Source organism: Opisthocomus hoazin, chromosome 3, assembly GCF_030867145.1.
Source record: "Opisthocomus hoazin isolate bOpiHoa1 chromosome 3, bOpiHoa1.hap1, whole genome shotgun sequence".
NCBI classification, from domain to species: Eukaryota; Metazoa; Chordata; class Aves; order Opisthocomiformes; family Opisthocomidae; genus Opisthocomus; species Opisthocomus hoazin.
Genome location: NC_134416.1, coordinates 89503213 through 89521092, shown reverse-complemented (window position 1 = coordinate 89521092; position 17880 = coordinate 89503213). Strand labels below are relative to the sequence as shown.

The following is a 17880-nucleotide window of genomic DNA, read 5'->3' as shown; positions in this document are numbered from 1 at the left end:
TAGATATCCCTGTGTACTTGGTTTGCAATGTGGTACAGAGTAAAAGGTCCATCCCTAAAGAGTCTGTGAAGAGAAAAGAGTTAGACTGCGAAAGTGCAAGGATATAATTTAGCAAACAGATTGAGACCTAAGAAATCACTCACCTCCTCAAAATCAATTTACAAGGGTGGTGGAATAGTTTTTCTCATAGTTTTTTTCATTGGGATAATGTCACTCAATGTAAAAAAAGCCATAAAACAAAAGAATTTTTCGTATTCATTACCTAAACACAACTTAGTCCCTGATTATTGTCCCATTTGTATACAGCAGCTTCACAAATTATCCACATTTTCTGATACACATTTTGCCATAGGTGTTCACAGCTGTAATATGCCTTGTTTCTTTCTGTGGCCAGGGAGAACGTAGAGGTTCCTTGGCATTTATACGTTCTCCAAGTACGGACAACATGGTAAATGTGGATTTCAGCACACCACGCCCAAGTACTGTGGAAAGCTCTGTGTCTTATTTACTGTAAGTAATGTGGACGGATTGTGTGTGGGTTTTGTGGGGTTTTTATGCTATATGAGAGGAAATTGAAGTAATGTTATAGATTTTGAAAAATGCAAATTACAGAGGCATCATTCGCTACTTTTTTGAACTTCAAGCTAATCTTTTCTCCCACATAAAATGAATATACTTACAGTTATATTGTTGCATTTTATACACAAATTCTTGCAGTAAAGGCTGGTAAGATGAAGCAGACACTCATATTAGAGTTGTTTCATGTGCCTGTTGTTTACTAACTGCTATGCTATAGACAGGGCTAGTTGTCATTTCTGTGTCTGCTCCAGAAAAAGTCAAGAGAGAGGCAAGGAAAAAATTGCTCCTTCCTTAACTCTTTCACAATTCTTTCACCGAACAGACCATGTGTCATGTGAATTGAGAAATCTATGCTACACCCACCTGAAAGTCAAAAACCAATAATCTTTTCACACTTCCCACTAGGTATTTGCTCACTCGTTTTCGTTTAGATGATTTTGACCTTTCCTTTTTTTTTAAGCAACTTTTTCATTTCTCCCTCTTGTTCCCCATTTTCCTGCTTTTTCTTCCTCTTTAGTGATTATTAATTTTTAAAACTGCTGTTTGTATACTGTATTCTTCTTCAGGAGAGAAAAAGCTGGGCCGGTTTGCCTTGACATGCAAGCTTTAGAGCAGAGGAGAAAAAGTATCCGGGACACAGAAGACACAGTCGCTCATCACACCCTGCAACAGTACCTGTATAAACCGAGGCAGGAGGTGAGAGCAGAAGGCTAGCATAGGACTGTTTTCTAATAAAAAACACACTAGGAACAAAAACTTGGGAGTGAAACTCAAAAGAAAAGAACCCATCTGCAATATCTGTACCCTTGAGGAAGATGGGCTCTTTGTCTATGTTCTTTCTCGTTTATGAACGTGCATCTTTAACAGAACTAGTGCCTTTGATTTCACTGGGGCTAGTGGAATACAGAACTGTGTCCAGTATAGCTTCTGAAGCAGGTTTAAATGGAGTGTAATAACGGAAGAGATTCAGACACTTATAGAGAGAGGTTTACTTTTAATGACAGTCGCGCTCGCATACTTATAATTCCTGGACTTGGGCCTGTTTCATGGTGAAGAAAGAGAAAGAAAAATAGGAGTTTTGTTAATGCCTTCAGACTAGTTAATTCTTTTTTTATGGAGTTGTTTATATTTGCATGACACTGATTGAATGCAATGATTCAGGGCTTCCAGATGTATTTCTAAATAAATGAATATTGTCTTCCCTTCCTGGCCACAGCACAAACACCTGTACAGTCGACATGAGATCATGCACAGTGAAGATGAGAAACAAGACAAGGAGATTTTCCATAGGACAATGAGGAAGCGCTTAGAATCTTTCAAGAGTACCAAACTAGGAATAAATCATTCCAAGAAGCTCAATAAAATCCACAAGCGAGACCGGGGCCAAAAAAGGGTAAAATACTTCCAGAAGGACCCAGATGTAGCCACCTATTATACAAAGTAAGGGGTGGGGAGGGCAGGGAGGACTCTGAAGGGTCCTATGTCCTGCATTTATCTCTGTCCTACAGAACTTCATGAACTTAAAGGGCCTAAGCAAGAAGAGATAAAACTATGAGATAACTCAAGGGTCATCTTTTCACATGCTGCTTTTCTTCATGCTATGGGACCCTTCTTCTGGGTGAAAGATTTTTGATCACTTGAAAAACAACAAACCTTGGGCCATGCTACAACACTGTGGGCAGATGTTGCAGGGTAGATCTAGCAGGGTAGCAGTGTAGGATAGACTTTTCCACGAAATTTGCGTGAAACCAGGAGGGAATGTACAGCACAAAGAGAGCCAAAGTTCCTGTCTTTTCCTGTAGTCAGCAAGAGTGTAGAGGGGAAAGTAACAACATCCATATTGAATCTCAAGCAAAGATTACAACAGATTTCAGGATTATGCTGCTGAACTCCTGATTTCAAAGGATGTCACTGCCATCACTGTCTGATGATGATAGTGTTTTTGTAACTTTGTTTGTTTTCTTTCAGCGAAACAGCAGTGTCATACCAAATGGAAAAATACCTTCAGAAAATCCAATACAAGATTTTACTTCAAAGGAAAAAGGTAAAAAGACTCTTAGACCAATTTCACTAACTGTATTTTAGCAGCTACATTGTCAGTAAAGCATCACTGAAGAAATTGCAACAGCAAAGCTGGTATTAAAATGGGACTTCTAATTGTAATTGAGAACAGAGCAGAGATCTGCTCCATCCTTAAATGTAGTGTCTCAATGATTTTGTAGGTTTTTGTAGGTGATTTAGTAGTTTTTCTAGGTACCTGGGTGACAAACCAAATTTTAATTGGCCTTTTTGCTCATATTTTTAAAATATACTTGAAATTTGAAAACAAAGCAATGCAGTGGCTACAGTGTAGATGAACTTTCAGCTTCCTCTTATATAAGCTACACGGAGCAACTGTTGCTAACATTTTTCTTTTTCATCACAGCAGGATATGTCTGCCCAGGACACCATGCTATATAAAATTCAGTAGCTGAGATAACATTCTAATGTGAGTTAAGGTCCATTTGTTTAGAAGGGTCTAAATCAGAGTTGACAGCAAGTATGTTAGAACTCAAAGAGACTGTAGCTTTGACAGGAAAACGGAGTCAGAGGCCAGTTCTAGCACTGATTCATGCACAAATCTAACACAGAGGTCAGCCTTGAAAGTGTAATCTGAAGCTGACTGGCCTAGGAAGCATCCCTAGCAGAAGCTGGTTTTGCGTGTAAAGCCCCAAATTGTTTCATCTCATTTTTTAGCCATCTTTTGGCACTGATATCCATCATAGCAAGAAGTGATGGATGCTAATGTTTGTTATGTAATTATAAAATAACATGTGTCACTTAACTGAAATGTGATTTTAAAGCCACTGAACTCTTAGTTGTGTCCTTTCAATGCTGTCTTGTTAAAGAACACTGTGTATAGATGTTGTGCTCTACTTAAAAATAAGAAAGCGTCATTGGAAGACATTCTTAACAAGTGGTTTAGCACCTGTGGTAAAACAGATTCTGCTGCAGTAGAAGTAGCAATGACCTCACCAGGTTTGAAATCAGCCAGGACACTAGTGCTGACTTCTGTCAAATGATGCAAATGCAGTGACTGGTCATAGTAACAGGAAGACATTTGTTAACACGTGAACATTTAAGACACAGACCACAGCAGCAGCGGCACCGTGTCATAGGTTGATTTGTTTCAGTTCCAAAGAAGCAGACAATTATGTCAGCCAAAAGCGTGAGATATCACAGCACAACATAGTAATGCAAGCCGGAAACTTATATTGAGTTTCTTCATGTAATTGGTGTTTAAGTTGCAAACTCTCTATACATTCATTCAGATTCTTATCTTATATCGGTGCTACAGCTGTGGATTAAATTTTGCCTTTATCTAGATCCTTGTTAAAGATGTATCTTTGACAAATATGTGAGCATCTATCAGAACTGGTAAAAATCTCTAATTAAATTGGACATTTTTTTTTCCAGCTTTGGAGTTTTCTGAATCAGAAGCAAATAATGATTATGAAACTTTGCATCTAGGCAAAGGAGCTGATTTCCTGGCTAATGTGATGAAGCAAAATGTCACAGATACTCCTACTGGTAAAAATATTCATTACTTACAGAGGCTTTTTTTCTCAAATGCTTAAAAAAAAATAGAAATGCTGCTGATTTAGCCTGTATGTTTCGCTTTGGTTTGATGTGTTCTATTATAAAATATATTTGCTTAATTTTAACTTTACCATATAACAAGTTTTGGACATCTGGAGGTATGGAGAGCATCAAATTTGCTTCTCATAGAAGTTGTGAGTGTGGCTGCCTAAACCAGATCTAAACCCACTAATTATTTATAGGAACAGAAAATATTATTTTAGAGTTGTCCTATCACACAAGACCAGTCAACACTAGTCCTTTGGAACTATTTTCTACTTGCATTGGAGCACGTTTGTGTGATAAATTTCATGCTGCTTCTTTCAGGCAGGATTTCTCCTCTTAAATTCACAACTCTGTGAGATCCTTACAGGCTCGTAGAAGTCACTGAAAAGGGCAGATTTGCAGCATTCCTGGAGCATTCGTTGGACTTGATTTCCAGCCCTGAAAGGCTCCATAATACAAGATTGTACATGTATCACTATATATAACAGAAATTACATGATATGATTAATATAGTTCTAAAATTGAGTGTTTCTCTTCAGCACTTTTGTCTTTGAATTTTCAGCATGCTACTGTATCCTTCATATGTAACATGGTGCACACAGTGATGATAAATACTTGTATCTGTACTTTTTTGGCAGACATGCTGATACAGCCTTTTCAATATCGATGACAAAGTCTGCATTTGATAATATATAAAGACATCCAGAAATCGATGCAGAAATAAGTGGGTGGCAAGATGTAGACCTAGACTAATTTTTAAAATTTCTTTTTCTGTTGGAACGCTACAAACTTGATTTCAATATTAAAAGGCTCCTGTAATTCATTTTTTACTGTTCTGTGGCCTGATTTAGCTCCCTCACATACATCTGATTCCATTATGGAGCTGTACAGTTTATGCTTTTGCTTTTTTTTACATATTTAGTTTCTTTTGTATGTGTTTGTTTTGAATTCTCTGCAGTTATTTTATATAGTGTTTTATTTTGCTTAAAATTTGCTGGAGGACTTTTACTGATTATATTTTTTTGTCTGCAGATAACCCAAACATAACTGTGTATTGGATGTAATATTCAATTTTTCTCTTTAATAGAAATCCAAAATTATTAGCAATAACCAAGTTAGAAAGAGCAACTTATCTGTGCATAATGGTCTGTGTATTGGCCTGGTCACACCTAGACTGGTGTGTATCAGCCTATTTTTTCCCACTATAGCCATTCTCCTTTTACAAAGCATCTTGCTGTATTACCGACAAATTATTTTGATTAATTGTATTTGTCACTCGTGAACTCTTTTAGGAATTGATAACCCGGTATTTTCAGCTGATGATGATCAAAGCATCTACATGAAGTTCTCACCATGGTTATCTAGTGAAGACACTGTGGTACCATCACAAAGGGCCCGAGTGCAGATCCCATATTCTCCAAACTTCAGACGGCTCACTCCATTCCGGCTCAGCAATAAGTCAATAGATTCCTTCTTGCTAGCAGATGGCCCAGAGGACCGGTCCAGCTCTTTTCTTGCAGAATCAACACATATGTAATATTTAAAAAGATATTATCACCTTTATTTTTAATCAGCCTTCCTATCAACCATGACTATTGACAAGTAAACCCACTTTTCAGATTTTTCTTCTCCCAGAGCATCTCTGTCCTTCCTGATTTTTTTGTACAACTAAACATCAGTTTTCCTCCAGTTTGAATAACAACATCTTTCTATTTTCCTGCTGTAGAAGAGCTGTCCAACTATTTGGGGTCCAATGCCTTAGTATTTTTACAGCAGTTAAGGGTCCTGCTCATTGTTTTGCCTTGAATACTTTAAATGCCAATTCTAATTACCAGAATATTGTGCACCCGTGTTCAAGAGGCTCCAGGTTTCTTGGCTAGATGATGAAATTTGTACCTGAATTCCCCAATGGGAATCAGGTAATTCTGATTCTACCCTCTTAAACAGCGATCGATCTTTTCAAGAAACATTGTCACTACCATCTGCAGATGTAAGCAAAGTAGTCTGAAGCCCCAGGAAGACAATCCAGCTGCTGATGCCAAAGGATATGGTTTGCCCATAGGAGGTCACATGAGGCATTTAACTCACTGAACTCTGTAGCATTCTGATGCACAACAGGAATAGAAGGGCTAGACCAGTAATGAGCTGGGCTAGGTCAATCATTCTTAGCATGATTAGAACATGATTTTTTACTTCTTTTGCTAAGAAGCATTTAGTCAGTCCAGAACATTTGTCCAGGTTAATTATCCAGTGCCCAGGAAGGGCAAATGGTCCCACTGCTACAAGTACTCAATGCCACTGCTGATGTCATCACTAAATTGTATGGGAAAGGGATTAAAAATGAAACAAGTTTACTGGAATGCATCAGAGTTTGCTTGCACTTGTAGAGATAATTACACAACAGCCAGACTGTAGAGAAGCAGGATTCCTGTTTTGGTTAGAGCTTTATGCTTAAACTGTGATTAATAGCCGTACCTTATTTAGAAACCAGAAAAATGCGTAGCTTTCTGATGCGGTAAATAACTTGATGCTTCTAATGCGTTAGAGGATTAAAATTAAATTGACTCTGGGTTTAAATTAATATCCTAGCTGCCCTTTAATTCTCGCTTTGTGGAAATTTTCCACATCATAAAAAGCAGCCTTCATTTCTATAGTTGACATAGTCAGTGCTGTAAATGAGGTGGGTCAAGTCACAGTTCTGACATCATAACTGAACAGAATGTAGGGCATCACAGCTATTAGGCAAATGAAATGCAATAGTCAGTTTCATCATAAATTCGCTTTTGTGGAATCCATGACCACAGATGTATGAATTAGTATTTTCTGTGCATCAACAAATAAAGGAATACAGTAACTTGGAAGTACTACTGTAGTTAGTTGATGAAACTTTGTTCAGACAAAGACATCAGGATAAGAGCGAATGCTGGTAATTTTGATTTGAAAAGAACTTCATAACCTTTTGAAAAGAAATAGTAAAGGAAGTTTGCTTTTTCTTCTGTTGCGGCTAGTGTGCCTGCAGAAGTGCTAGCTCAAGTGTAATTACAGGAAGCTCATCACTTTCTTTGCTGGAGTGGTCTGTAGGTCTGTGGCTGGTTCTAGTACTCAGTTCCTTAGTAACACATCTTTGTTCCTTATTAATACATCTTTGATTATTATTTAAATGAAGTTTTAAAATGAACACTGGATTAATTATAGACCTGTGAATTAAATTCCAATATCCTGATTAAAAACTTGAACAATGAGCACATTCCAAAAGGAAGACTTATCCTTGATGCTTATCCATATTGCAGTTCTCCACTTTTTTTCCCCACTGTGAACATTGTCATAAAATACTGGCATATGACTTGCTGAACATTTTCTTGCTAACCTTTGATCTTTTCCTCTGTTCGATTGCCTTCTTTATAATTAACTTTATTGTTAGGAACTGGTGTGTACAAGTTCATGTGCAGGAATCTTTGATATATCATAATCACTGGGTTTTGACTGCTCTGTTTCTTAAGAAGTGTTTAGGGAAGTTAGATTTCCAAAATTAAGCAGCTTAGAACTTCATTACTCTCTGAAAGTGTCCTCTGACTTACCTCCTTAACAAAACTCTACTAGTAGAAGAATGATTCTGAAATTTCAGTTCAAAGGTTTTAAAAAATAATGTAAAGGGTAGCGATGTGAAGTTTCTCTACATAGTCTAAAGTACACAGAAAACTGTTCATATGCTCCAGTCAATAAGAAATTGACTCCCAGATGATACCCTTTTCTACATGATTGAAAGAGCACCATTTCTTTCAAAAGTTTCTGAAAGATTTCCTTGCTGAGCATCAGCACTAGATGTTTCAAGATGAAGGTGCACCTTAATGACCACATGATGGCTCCGTGTCCTAAATATCTAAAACAGGCAGGTGTACACAAACATGAAACTAAATTTTGTCTGATACTCAGCAAGGATAAGAAGTTTAAAAAACTCTGTTTATGTTGTCCAAGACAGAAATTGGGACAGGATACAGTTCCCCACCAAAGAAAACAATCTTAAACCATAAACTTTCATTAGAACAGCTGAAATCAAAGACTAATAGCCAGCATACTAGTATAGCAAGCGTTTATTACAAGTTTGTATTTAATTCTGCTCTCTAGGTGATATGGACCATGATGCTGAAATCACAGAATACTCCTCTTCAGATGACCAACCAAACCAAAACCAAAGTGTTTCAGTAACTCCCCTCCACTACTTCCCATCTTGTCTTCAAACGCCTTGGACACAAAACTATTCTACATTGGAAAGCAGAAGGAATATATCTCTTCCTACTGTCTCTGAGTACATAGCTTCTTGTGACCCAAACATATCTGATCTCTTCTGGGAAGCAGATACAGATGTGAATAACAAAGAGTCAGTAAACTCAGGTTATTGTTCTGAAGTTAGCTACAGGTCAGAGAATTCACAAGAAGAGACTTCGCTACTTATGTTTGAAGGGCTGGAAGACTGTTATATGAAGGACCCCAAAGAGAAGAAAATGTTGCTTGATGTACAAGGAAATTACAGATCTGCTGCAGCCAGACGTGTACAATGCCGACGTTCTTTTCACAGGCCAAAATCACTGCAACACCCTAAGCTTCAGAAGCTAGCGTCTCTTCCGGAATCTTGCCATGTCCCTCCATATTCTTTGGAACAAGAGGAAACACAGCTGTGAGCCAGGACTTACTTGAAAGAAGATAAGAGGGAATTAATTTGAACAGGTGGCTTCTGCAAAAATAGATAGCAACCCATTGGTTCATGGGCTCTGCTCTGAAATGGTTTCAAATGGAGAGGGAGTGGGCTCCCATGACGTCAGAAACACTGGAGCTTTTCTGCTGCACATACATTTTTAAGTTCTCATTCATGAAGAAAAGGTGCATAGTGAAGTGGAAATATGCCTCGTTATTTTTTCATGTGGCCTGTTACAAAAAATCAACATTATTGTCGGAGGGCTAACCCAAGATTCTTTTCAAATGGTAAATCCTTCGTTTTTTTTAGATGGAAATAGTTTATTATGCCACTATGCCATAAATACATCTAAAGAAACAGGCTGCATTTGCTGCTTCAATAATGGAATTCAGTATTTATGATGCATGAAATTAATGCAGAAGAAGCCAATGGTTAGCCTCTTGCCTGCTAAGTTTACTCTCATTGAAGTGGTTCAGTGCCTTTCATAAGTGCAAGAAAAAAGTTCTCCTGCTCTTGAAAGTTTGTGTCATTGAGTAGTTGTGGGATATTGACTCTGGTGGAAATCTTTTCAGGGAAAGGAAAGTCCTGGCATCTTGAAATTTAATCAAGGACTCCAGGAAGGCATTGCCTTCCTACACCTTCATTTTCTGTACTCAGTTGCATTGGAACGAAAGAACATCCAGAATTAGCTCAGAATTTTACTTTATGTGGTCACAAGCAACTCCTTTCACATTCTTAGTTAAGCTGCTCAGATACAAGTGTAAAGATTCGTCATTTTTATTGCTGCTTTGGAAAATGTCTTCCAAATATTCTATTAGATTACCTTGTTAATATATGTATCACTTTCAATAACTGATCAGGATAATGGTCTCCCAGATATTTTTTGTGTTTTTCCCACATGGTTCAAGTGCCACAGTGACTCAGGGTTTTGACACTTCAAAATATTTTACAGAGGTAATTTGGCTACTGTGTATAGATATACCTGTTTGTGTTTGGAATTTCCTTTACTTGTTGCGTATGAATCTGATCTACATTGTCTTGAAGACAGCGGGAGACATCAGTGAAAGCCAACTCAGATGAAGTCTAAATAAAAGTGAAAACTCGGACCTCTCATGGACACATATATATCATACATGCCAGCATATACTCCTCTGCGATATCTGTATCTTGCCTTGGGTGATTCCAGTCCCGAAATTTTTGCTTGAAATCTTCAACGGTATAAGTTCCAAAGGTTCTGTGACATCGATAGAAGATGAGTGCTTAGCGCTCCTGTGATCCTAATGTGTACCTTTTTTCTATTTGATATCAGCATAAACCATTTGTAAATGAGCTAAATCACCTTCAGGGTGTTATCTCAGTTGCTTAAGATTCAATCCAACCGAGGCTTTATTGGATTAATTTTACTTTAGCTATAGGAATTAGTGGTTGTTTCTCTATTGAGATATTGAACAGGTTCTAGGTGATTCAGTGTCAGATGTCAAAATTGAGATTTACCCAGACAGCCAAAAAGCGTGAAGCAATGCCCACTGGAGTGGGATTCATGGCAACATCTTTTTCTTGTCTTTGTCCTCTTTGCTAAAACTGCCTGCTAGGCTATTGCAAGTATGTGACGGCAAATGTTACATGCAAACCTAGACAGTAACATGGCTTCAGAAACAAGGTTCAGAGTACTTGTTCTTTTGATACCAACCCACAAGAAGCTGCCTGTTTGCAGTAATCCTGGGCACTGATTCAAGTCACTGTTCCTAACTGGAAAGCTTCATCACCCAGACCTAGCCTTGTCAATGAGGGTCATGAGATATAACAATTTTTCGTGAACTGAGTACATACGAACACACTATTTTGGTGAAGTAGAGCATATTAATGCTGTTCCAGATATTATAACTGGAGCAAGTATTTTAGTCACTGGCATAGATATATAACAGGACCATGACTGATCCCAAATATTAGCATAGGTAAAGCGCAATGTGCCAAAATGTAACGTTCAGACTTGTAGCATAACGCTGAAGTACCAACACCAAAGTTGGCAAGATGCTTGTCAGGTATTGGCTTTGAACTAATACTTTCATAGCTTATCACACTGTTGTACAGAGATCATTGCTCTGTTGCAATTGGAAGACAAATCATGCTGTGGACCGTGTTTTCTGCACGCTTGTTAGAGCATTCCTAATCTATAGGCTACCTCAAGAAAACAATTGTAAATCAGCAGCAGATGGGAGTTTTCTCAAGATAAGTGCTGCACGCACAAGAATATGCAATTTTGAAAACCACCGGATAGAAGATTTTGATGTTCTTGTATGCTTCTACATTAAACAAGAGAGGATCAATAGCTAGACCAGTGTTTACAACTAAAAGCAGTCTCTGTGAAAAATCAGCAGCCTCTTCTATGCTTTTGAGAGGGCTGTGGGCTCTTGGAGTATGGTGCAAAACAGAGAGAAACAGTATGCCATTTTTAACAACAGAAGAAATGGAAAGACACTACATACAAGGAGCTAAACTCTCCATTTACTTTGAAAGGCCTTAGGCATTGCCTAAATGTTGTGTCACCATAGTTGAACAGATGAAGGATAAAATGGACAATTCTGATAGTGAAGAGACTTTTCCCTGGAATAACTTGCATAATTTCTGAAGCTCTTTTGCCTCTGGAAGATGTTTTCTAGTATAATTGCCTCTACAGCAAGGTTTTGTTTGGCATGGTTTCTCAATTTAAAATGTGATGGAATAAAAATCTTGGTGTCCCCATTTTCTGCTGAAATATATGAAATTGTTTTACAAATATACAGTCTAGCTGCAGATTTCTGTAACCAAGGTGGCAAAATAATTGCGTGCCTTAAATTGTCACTCTTTGGAGTACTCTTTGGAGACTTTTGTGTATACTTTCCAAAAGGTGTCAACTTACAGAATATATTTTTGAACAAGTCGAACTTTTCCTACTAAAGTGTCTTTATAGAAATATTTTAATAGTATACCATAATGAGAAGTTTGGCAATAAATTATATCACTTTGGTGGAATCACACCGCTATGGCAAAAGTGGTTTAGAGAAGACTTTCCATACAAGGCTGCTGAGACATCTGTATTTCTACTTCAAATTAAAGTTGTTATAGCCTGTTGCTATCAGTTTGCCAGTATTCTCATTGGCGCAGATTGGTACACTTTCTTTGATCTTCCTTTTCTGGCTGACATATCTATAGGGGTCCTTTTTGTTATGCTTTGCATCCCTTGTCTTGCTTATTAAGTATAATAACACCATAATTTAAACTTTACATATACGATGATATATAGCATCTCATTATAATATCATTCTTTTCATGCAAGGATTCAAGAGATCTTTTGGGGGTTAGTTTTCCTGTGCAACAATTTTTGAAGATGTATCTAAAGCCAGCCATATTGATTTCCTACACAGAAACAAAGAAAACTTAATCTAAGTGATCCCAGTGAAAACAGTTCTGATGTTTTTACAGTCATTCTGCTATTAGGATGTTTCCATATCTTACATGGATTTCTACAATAGATAGGAGGCATGGGGTGAAAAAAATAACTTCTTCAAAATTATTTGTAGTGTGATGGAGTTAAACAAACATTATTTTCTAAGCATGACTCTGAACATATTTGAAAAGCTAGTAAAGACCACTGAAAAATAAGGAGCTGCAATGGTATTATTTTTTCAGAAAAATGACCAGTCATTTCTGTTGGAAGTCAGCACTGAAAGTTGTTGCTAAGGATTTTTATAGGTTACATTTACTGGCTTCTTAGGTAGCCCCTTCTGCGAGGGAGCTATCAGGGTATCTATGAACTTTGGGGGCAGGGCTGCGGGACGCACCCTTCAGGGCCCCCGGGCTACACATGAAGTTTAGAGGAGCAAGGGAAGCTTTCAAGAGCTTTCCAGGCTAGAGTCTTCTGGAAGAGAGCTAGAAGGAGACGTTCTCTCTCTGGGCAGAGCTGTGGCAGGCATCCGGCTGACTGCCACGGTCTACATTTGAAGTTTAGAGGAACAAGGCAAGCAAGCAGCCCCAGTCTCTGTGCGCCTGTGCGAGCAGAGCCATGGACAGATGAGACGGAGCAACAGCTTCCCTTCTTAGACTCTTCTTGGTGAGAGAACTTCTGAGACGTTCCCATATTCAGCGCGGTGTTGCGGGAAGCGACCAGCAGGGACCCTGGGACTACGTTTGAAGTTTGAGGTGGAAAGGCAAGCAAGCAGCCTCAGTTTCTCTACGCCTGTGTAAGATGAGGCAATGGCAGAGGAGGTTGATCAAGAGCTTTCCAGGTTAGCCACTTCCGGAAGAGAGCTAGAAGGAGACATTTTCACTCTGAGGGCAGAGCTGTGGCAGGCTTCCGGCAGGCTGTCACGGTCTACATTTGACCTATACAGAAAAAGGACTTCTCCCAGCCTCACTCTTTGCACACCTGTGCACAGCCCCAGGCAGTTGAGGAAGCTCTAACTTATGTTGTTGGATTCTGCGACCGAAACTCTGCGACCAACTCAGCAGAGTGAATGGCAGGGAGTCGGTGGCAGAGAGTCGGTCACCTGGGTAGGGGGAAGCAGTACGCTGGAAGCTCTTGCTTACGATTTTGGACTCTGCAACCAACTCTCTGCGACCCACTCTTAAGAGTCTGTCGCCTGGGCGTCGGGAAGCAGTGCGCTGGAAGCTCTTGCTAACAATTTGCACTTTGCGACCGAATCTCTTTGACCAATGCTGCAGACTCGGGTGCAGAGAGTAAGTCGGGTGCAGTGAGTCAGTCGGGTGCAGAGAGTTGCTTGCCTGTGCGGTGGGAAAGCAGCACGCTGTAAGCTCTCCCTTACGATTTTGGACTCTGTGACCGACGCTCTGTCATCGACTCGACAGAATGTCGGTGGGAGAAAGTCGGTCACCTGGGCGTGAGTGAAGCAGCACGCAGGAAGCTCTCCCTTACAGTTCTGGGCTTTGGGACCGACGTTCTTTGACCCACTTTGCAGAGTCGGTGGCAGAGAGTCGGTGGCCTGGGCGGGGGGAAAGCAGCACGCTGGAATCCCTTGCTAACGATTTGAACTTTGCGACTGAATCTCTTTGACCAACGCTGCAGACTCGGATGCAGAGAGTCAGTCAGGCGCAAAGAGTCACTCGGGTGCAGTGCGTTGGTTACCTCAGCGGGGAAGAGGCAGCACACTGGAAACTCTCCCTTACGATTTTGGAGTCTGCGACCAAATCTCTGCGACCAAGTCAGCAGAGTCAGTGGCAGAGATTCAGTGGCAGACAGTTGTTGCCTGGGCGTGGCGAAGCAGTGTGGTGGAAGCTCTCCCTGACTATTTTGAATTCTACGACCGAATCTCTGCAACTAGCTCTGCAGCGTCGCTCGGTCACAGAGAGTCGGTCGTTCAGTCGCAGAGATTTGGCCGTTCGATCGCAGAGCGTTGTTTGCCTGAGTGGGAGGAATGCAGAACGCTGGAAGCTCTGTTTTACGATTTTGGACTATGGGACCAACACTCTTTGACCCATCTTGCAGAGTCGGACGCAGAGAGACCGTCACCTGAGCGAGGGTGAAGCAGAATGCTAAAAGCTCTCCCTGATGATTTTGGACTCTGTGACCAAATCTCTGCAACTAGCTCTGCAGAGTCTTTTCTTCACAGTGAGTCAGTGGGTCGCAGCGAGTCGGTTGTTCGCAGCGCGTTGGTTGCCTGGGGGTGGGGAAAGCAGCACGGTGGAATCTCTCCTTTAGGATTTTGGACTCTGTGACCAACTCTCTGCGACCCACTCTGAAGAGTCGGTCGCAGAGTGTTGGTTGCCTGAGCAGGGAGGATGCAGCACACTGGAAGCTCTCCCTTACGATGTTCGACTCTGTGACAGACTCTCTGTCATCGACTCGGCAGAGTGTCGGTGGCAGAGAGTCGGTCACCTGGGTGTGAGTGAAGCTGCACGCTGGAAGCTCTCCCTGATGATTTTGGACTCTGTGACAGAATCTCTTCAACCAGGTCTGCAGAGTTGGGGGTAGGGAGTCGGTCGCCTGGGCGTGGGGAAGCAGTATGGTGGAAGCTGTACCTTATGTTGTTGGATTCTGCGACCGAATCTCTGCGACCGAGTCAGCCGAGTGGATGGCAGGGAGTCGGTGGCAGAGACTCGGTCGCCTGGGCAGGGGGTAAGTAGTACGCTGGAAGCTCTCGCTTACGATTTTGGACTCTGTGACCGATGCTGTGTCATTGACTCGGCAGAGTGTCAGTGGCAGAGAGTCATTCACCTGGGCGTGGCTGAAGCAGTACGCTGGAAGCTTTCCCTTAAAATCTTTGGGCTTTGGGACCGACGTTCTTTGACCCACTTTGCAGAGTCGGTGGCCTGGGCGAGGGGAAAGCAGCACGCTGGAAAATCTCCCTTTGTTTTTGGACTCTGTGACAGAATCTCTGCAACGAGCTCTGCAGTGTCAGTTCACCTGGGCAGCGGGGAAGCAGCACGCTGGAAGCTCTACCTTATGTTGTTGGATTCTGTGACCAAATCTCTGCGACCGACTCAGTAGAGTCGGTGGCAGAGAGCCGTTCACCTGGGCAGGGGCGAAGCAGTACGCTGGAAGCTCTTGCTTACGATTTTGGACTCTGTGACCAGCTCTTAACAGGAGGTCGCAGAGAGTCAGTCGGTTGCAGAGCGTAGGTTGCCTGAGCGGGGAGGATGCAGCATGCTGGAAGCTCTCCCTTACAATTTTGGGCTTTGCGACCGACGCTCTTTGACCCACTTTGCAGAGTGTGTGGTAGAGAGTTGGGGGCATGGGTGGGGGGACAGCAGCACGCTGGAAGCACTCCCTTACGAGTTTGGACTCTGAAACCAACACTCTGCGACCCACTCTGAAGAGGCGGTGGCAGAGAGTTGGTTGCCTCAGCAGGGAGGATGCAGCACGCTGGAAGCTCTCCCTTACGATGTTGGATTCTGTGACAGACGCTCTGTCATTGACTTGGCAGAGACTCTGTCGGTGGCAGAGAGTCGGTCACCTGGGCGTGGGTGTAGCAGCATGCTGAAAGCTCTCCCTGACGGTTTTGGACTCTGTGACCGAATCTCTGCAGTTTGCTCTGCAGAGTCGGTCGGTCACAGAGAGTCAGTCAGTCTCAGAGAGAGTCGATCGGTTGCAGAGACTCGGTCGCCTGGGCAGGGGGGAAGAAGCACGCTGGAAGCTCTGCCTTACGATTTTTGGACTCTGGGACCAAGACTCTTTGACCCATCTTGCAGAGTCGGTTGCAGAGAGTCAGTCACCTGGGTGTGAGTGAAGCAGCATGCTGAAAGCTCTCTTTGACGATTTTGGACTCTGTGAACGAATCTCTGCAACAAGCTCCGCAGAGTCTTTCGTTCGCAGTGCGTCGGTTGGTTGGTCACAGCAAGTCGGTTGGTCTCAGAGCGTTGGTTGCCTGAGAGGGGGCAAAGCAGCATGCTGGAAGCTCTCCCTTGCAATTTTGGACTCTGCAACTGTGGAGTCCTGGCTGGACGAGAGGGGACATAGCTTGGTGCGTTGAGCAACCCAGGTTCCGATCCGGAAGTGAGCCTTGGGAGCGGCTGACACGGAACCCTGCTGGGAAGGCAGAGCGACGAGCTCGGGACACTGGAGCAGGTGGAATGTCACCCTTTCCTGCCACACTGTCACTTCCTTCCTGCCACGCTGTTGTTTCCTGCCACAGCACTGTTTTCACTTTGAGATGCAGCTCTGCACCAATCACAACGAGTTGCAGTAGTTTTGCCTATTTATGGATTGGGGGTCTAACCATTCAGATGCTGTAATAGTTTTGCTATATAAACCTTGTTTTTGCTGACTAATAAAGGTGAACGATCATACTCATATTGGGGTCACATCGTTACAACGTTTCCATAACCCACGCCAACATTTGGTAGCAGCAGATGGATGGTTTCCCTGCAGGAGTCCCTCGGTCTGCGGTGAGCAGCTAGAGAGGGGGCATGGGAACAACGGCTGGGAGGATCCTGCCTGGGTGTGAATACACAGGGTAGACACGGACGGCCGACTCCCAGGAATTTTCGAGCCACACTGGGGCTGCCTGGTGCAGTTAAAATTGAACGTGGAGGCCGTGGTCGCAACCATGGAGATAGAGGTTGCGGCAACGTTGCTCGTCGGTATGCTCTCTAAGAGAGGAACAGACGCAACGGCAAAGCAACTCATGAAGTTGATGAAACTGGGGCAACGATGGGGTCACTTTGCGGATACCCCGCTACTGTTTTCTGTCTCGGAAAGGCAAGAGTTAGAAGAGACGATGTGCGAAAGGACAATAACGGGGGAGGAAAAGGAAGAAAAGGAGATAAAAGCCGTCCGCGAGCTCTGGCGAACAGTATTACAGACCTTAAAAGCCATGAAAGTTGAACAAGAGGTGGCGCGTGCTGCAGCTCAGATGCTAGCTCCGGAGCCCGGGAAAGATCACGCGCCCAAGCCTGGGACATTAGCACGGGTTTTCGGGCTACCTGCCGTTAGAGGGATGACTGGGATCACTTGTAACACAATTGCCGAGATTCAGGCGAGTGCGGAGCGCGGTTCCAGTCTGGGCACGGAGAGGGGTGGCCCACCAGAAGTTGCTGCTAGAGAGATCAAGACTCCTCCCCCGGGGAGTGGGGAGGAGTCGGGCGTGGAAGTGCGACTGTCTTCTGGAAGACGTGAGGAGTGGCTGCTTTCCGGAAGAGGGGAGGAGCGGCTAGTACCACCCCCAGAGGGGGAGGGAGAAGGGGTGCAGCTTACGACATCGACCCCTCCTCTCTATCCACCCTTGCCACCTTCCAACGAGGCGTCTCCACTCCCGATGCCCTCTGATGGCAGCCAGAGCGAATTGCAAGGAAAAAAAGCGTGTGATATTTTGCAGTCAGTTTTGCAGAGTCTTCAAGACATGAGCTTGCAGTTCCAGCGTATGTCAATCATTGCCAACTCCCCCCACTGGGAAAATGAGGCTTCCTCTCTGAAATGTTTTGCTGGGCCTCCGGCACAGATCACACCTGCCCACTGGAGCGGTGTTATAAGAGATGCCATCCTAGATGGA

General features: G+C 42.6%; 1 protein-coding gene across 2 annotated transcripts in view; it reads left to right on the top strand.

Moving 5' to 3' along the window:
• SLC9A3 (solute carrier family 9 member A3) overlaps nucleotides 1-5740 on the top strand; it is a 55078-nt gene extending 49338 nt beyond the window's left edge. For both annotated transcript variants that reach the window (XM_075416993.1, XM_009943970.2), the window contains exons 11-16: nucleotides 395-510; nucleotides 1146-1275; nucleotides 1796-1972; nucleotides 2548-2623; nucleotides 4036-4149; nucleotides 5496-5740. In XM_075416993.1, coding sequence (XP_075273108.1) covers nucleotides 395-510; nucleotides 1146-1275; nucleotides 1796-1972; nucleotides 2548-2623; nucleotides 4036-4149; nucleotides 5496-5740 — 858 coding nt within the window. The remainder of the gene's footprint in view (nucleotides 1-394; nucleotides 511-1145; nucleotides 1276-1795; nucleotides 1973-2547; nucleotides 2624-4035; nucleotides 4150-5495) is intronic.
• The last annotated feature ends 12140 nt before the right edge of the window (nucleotides 5741-17880 follow it).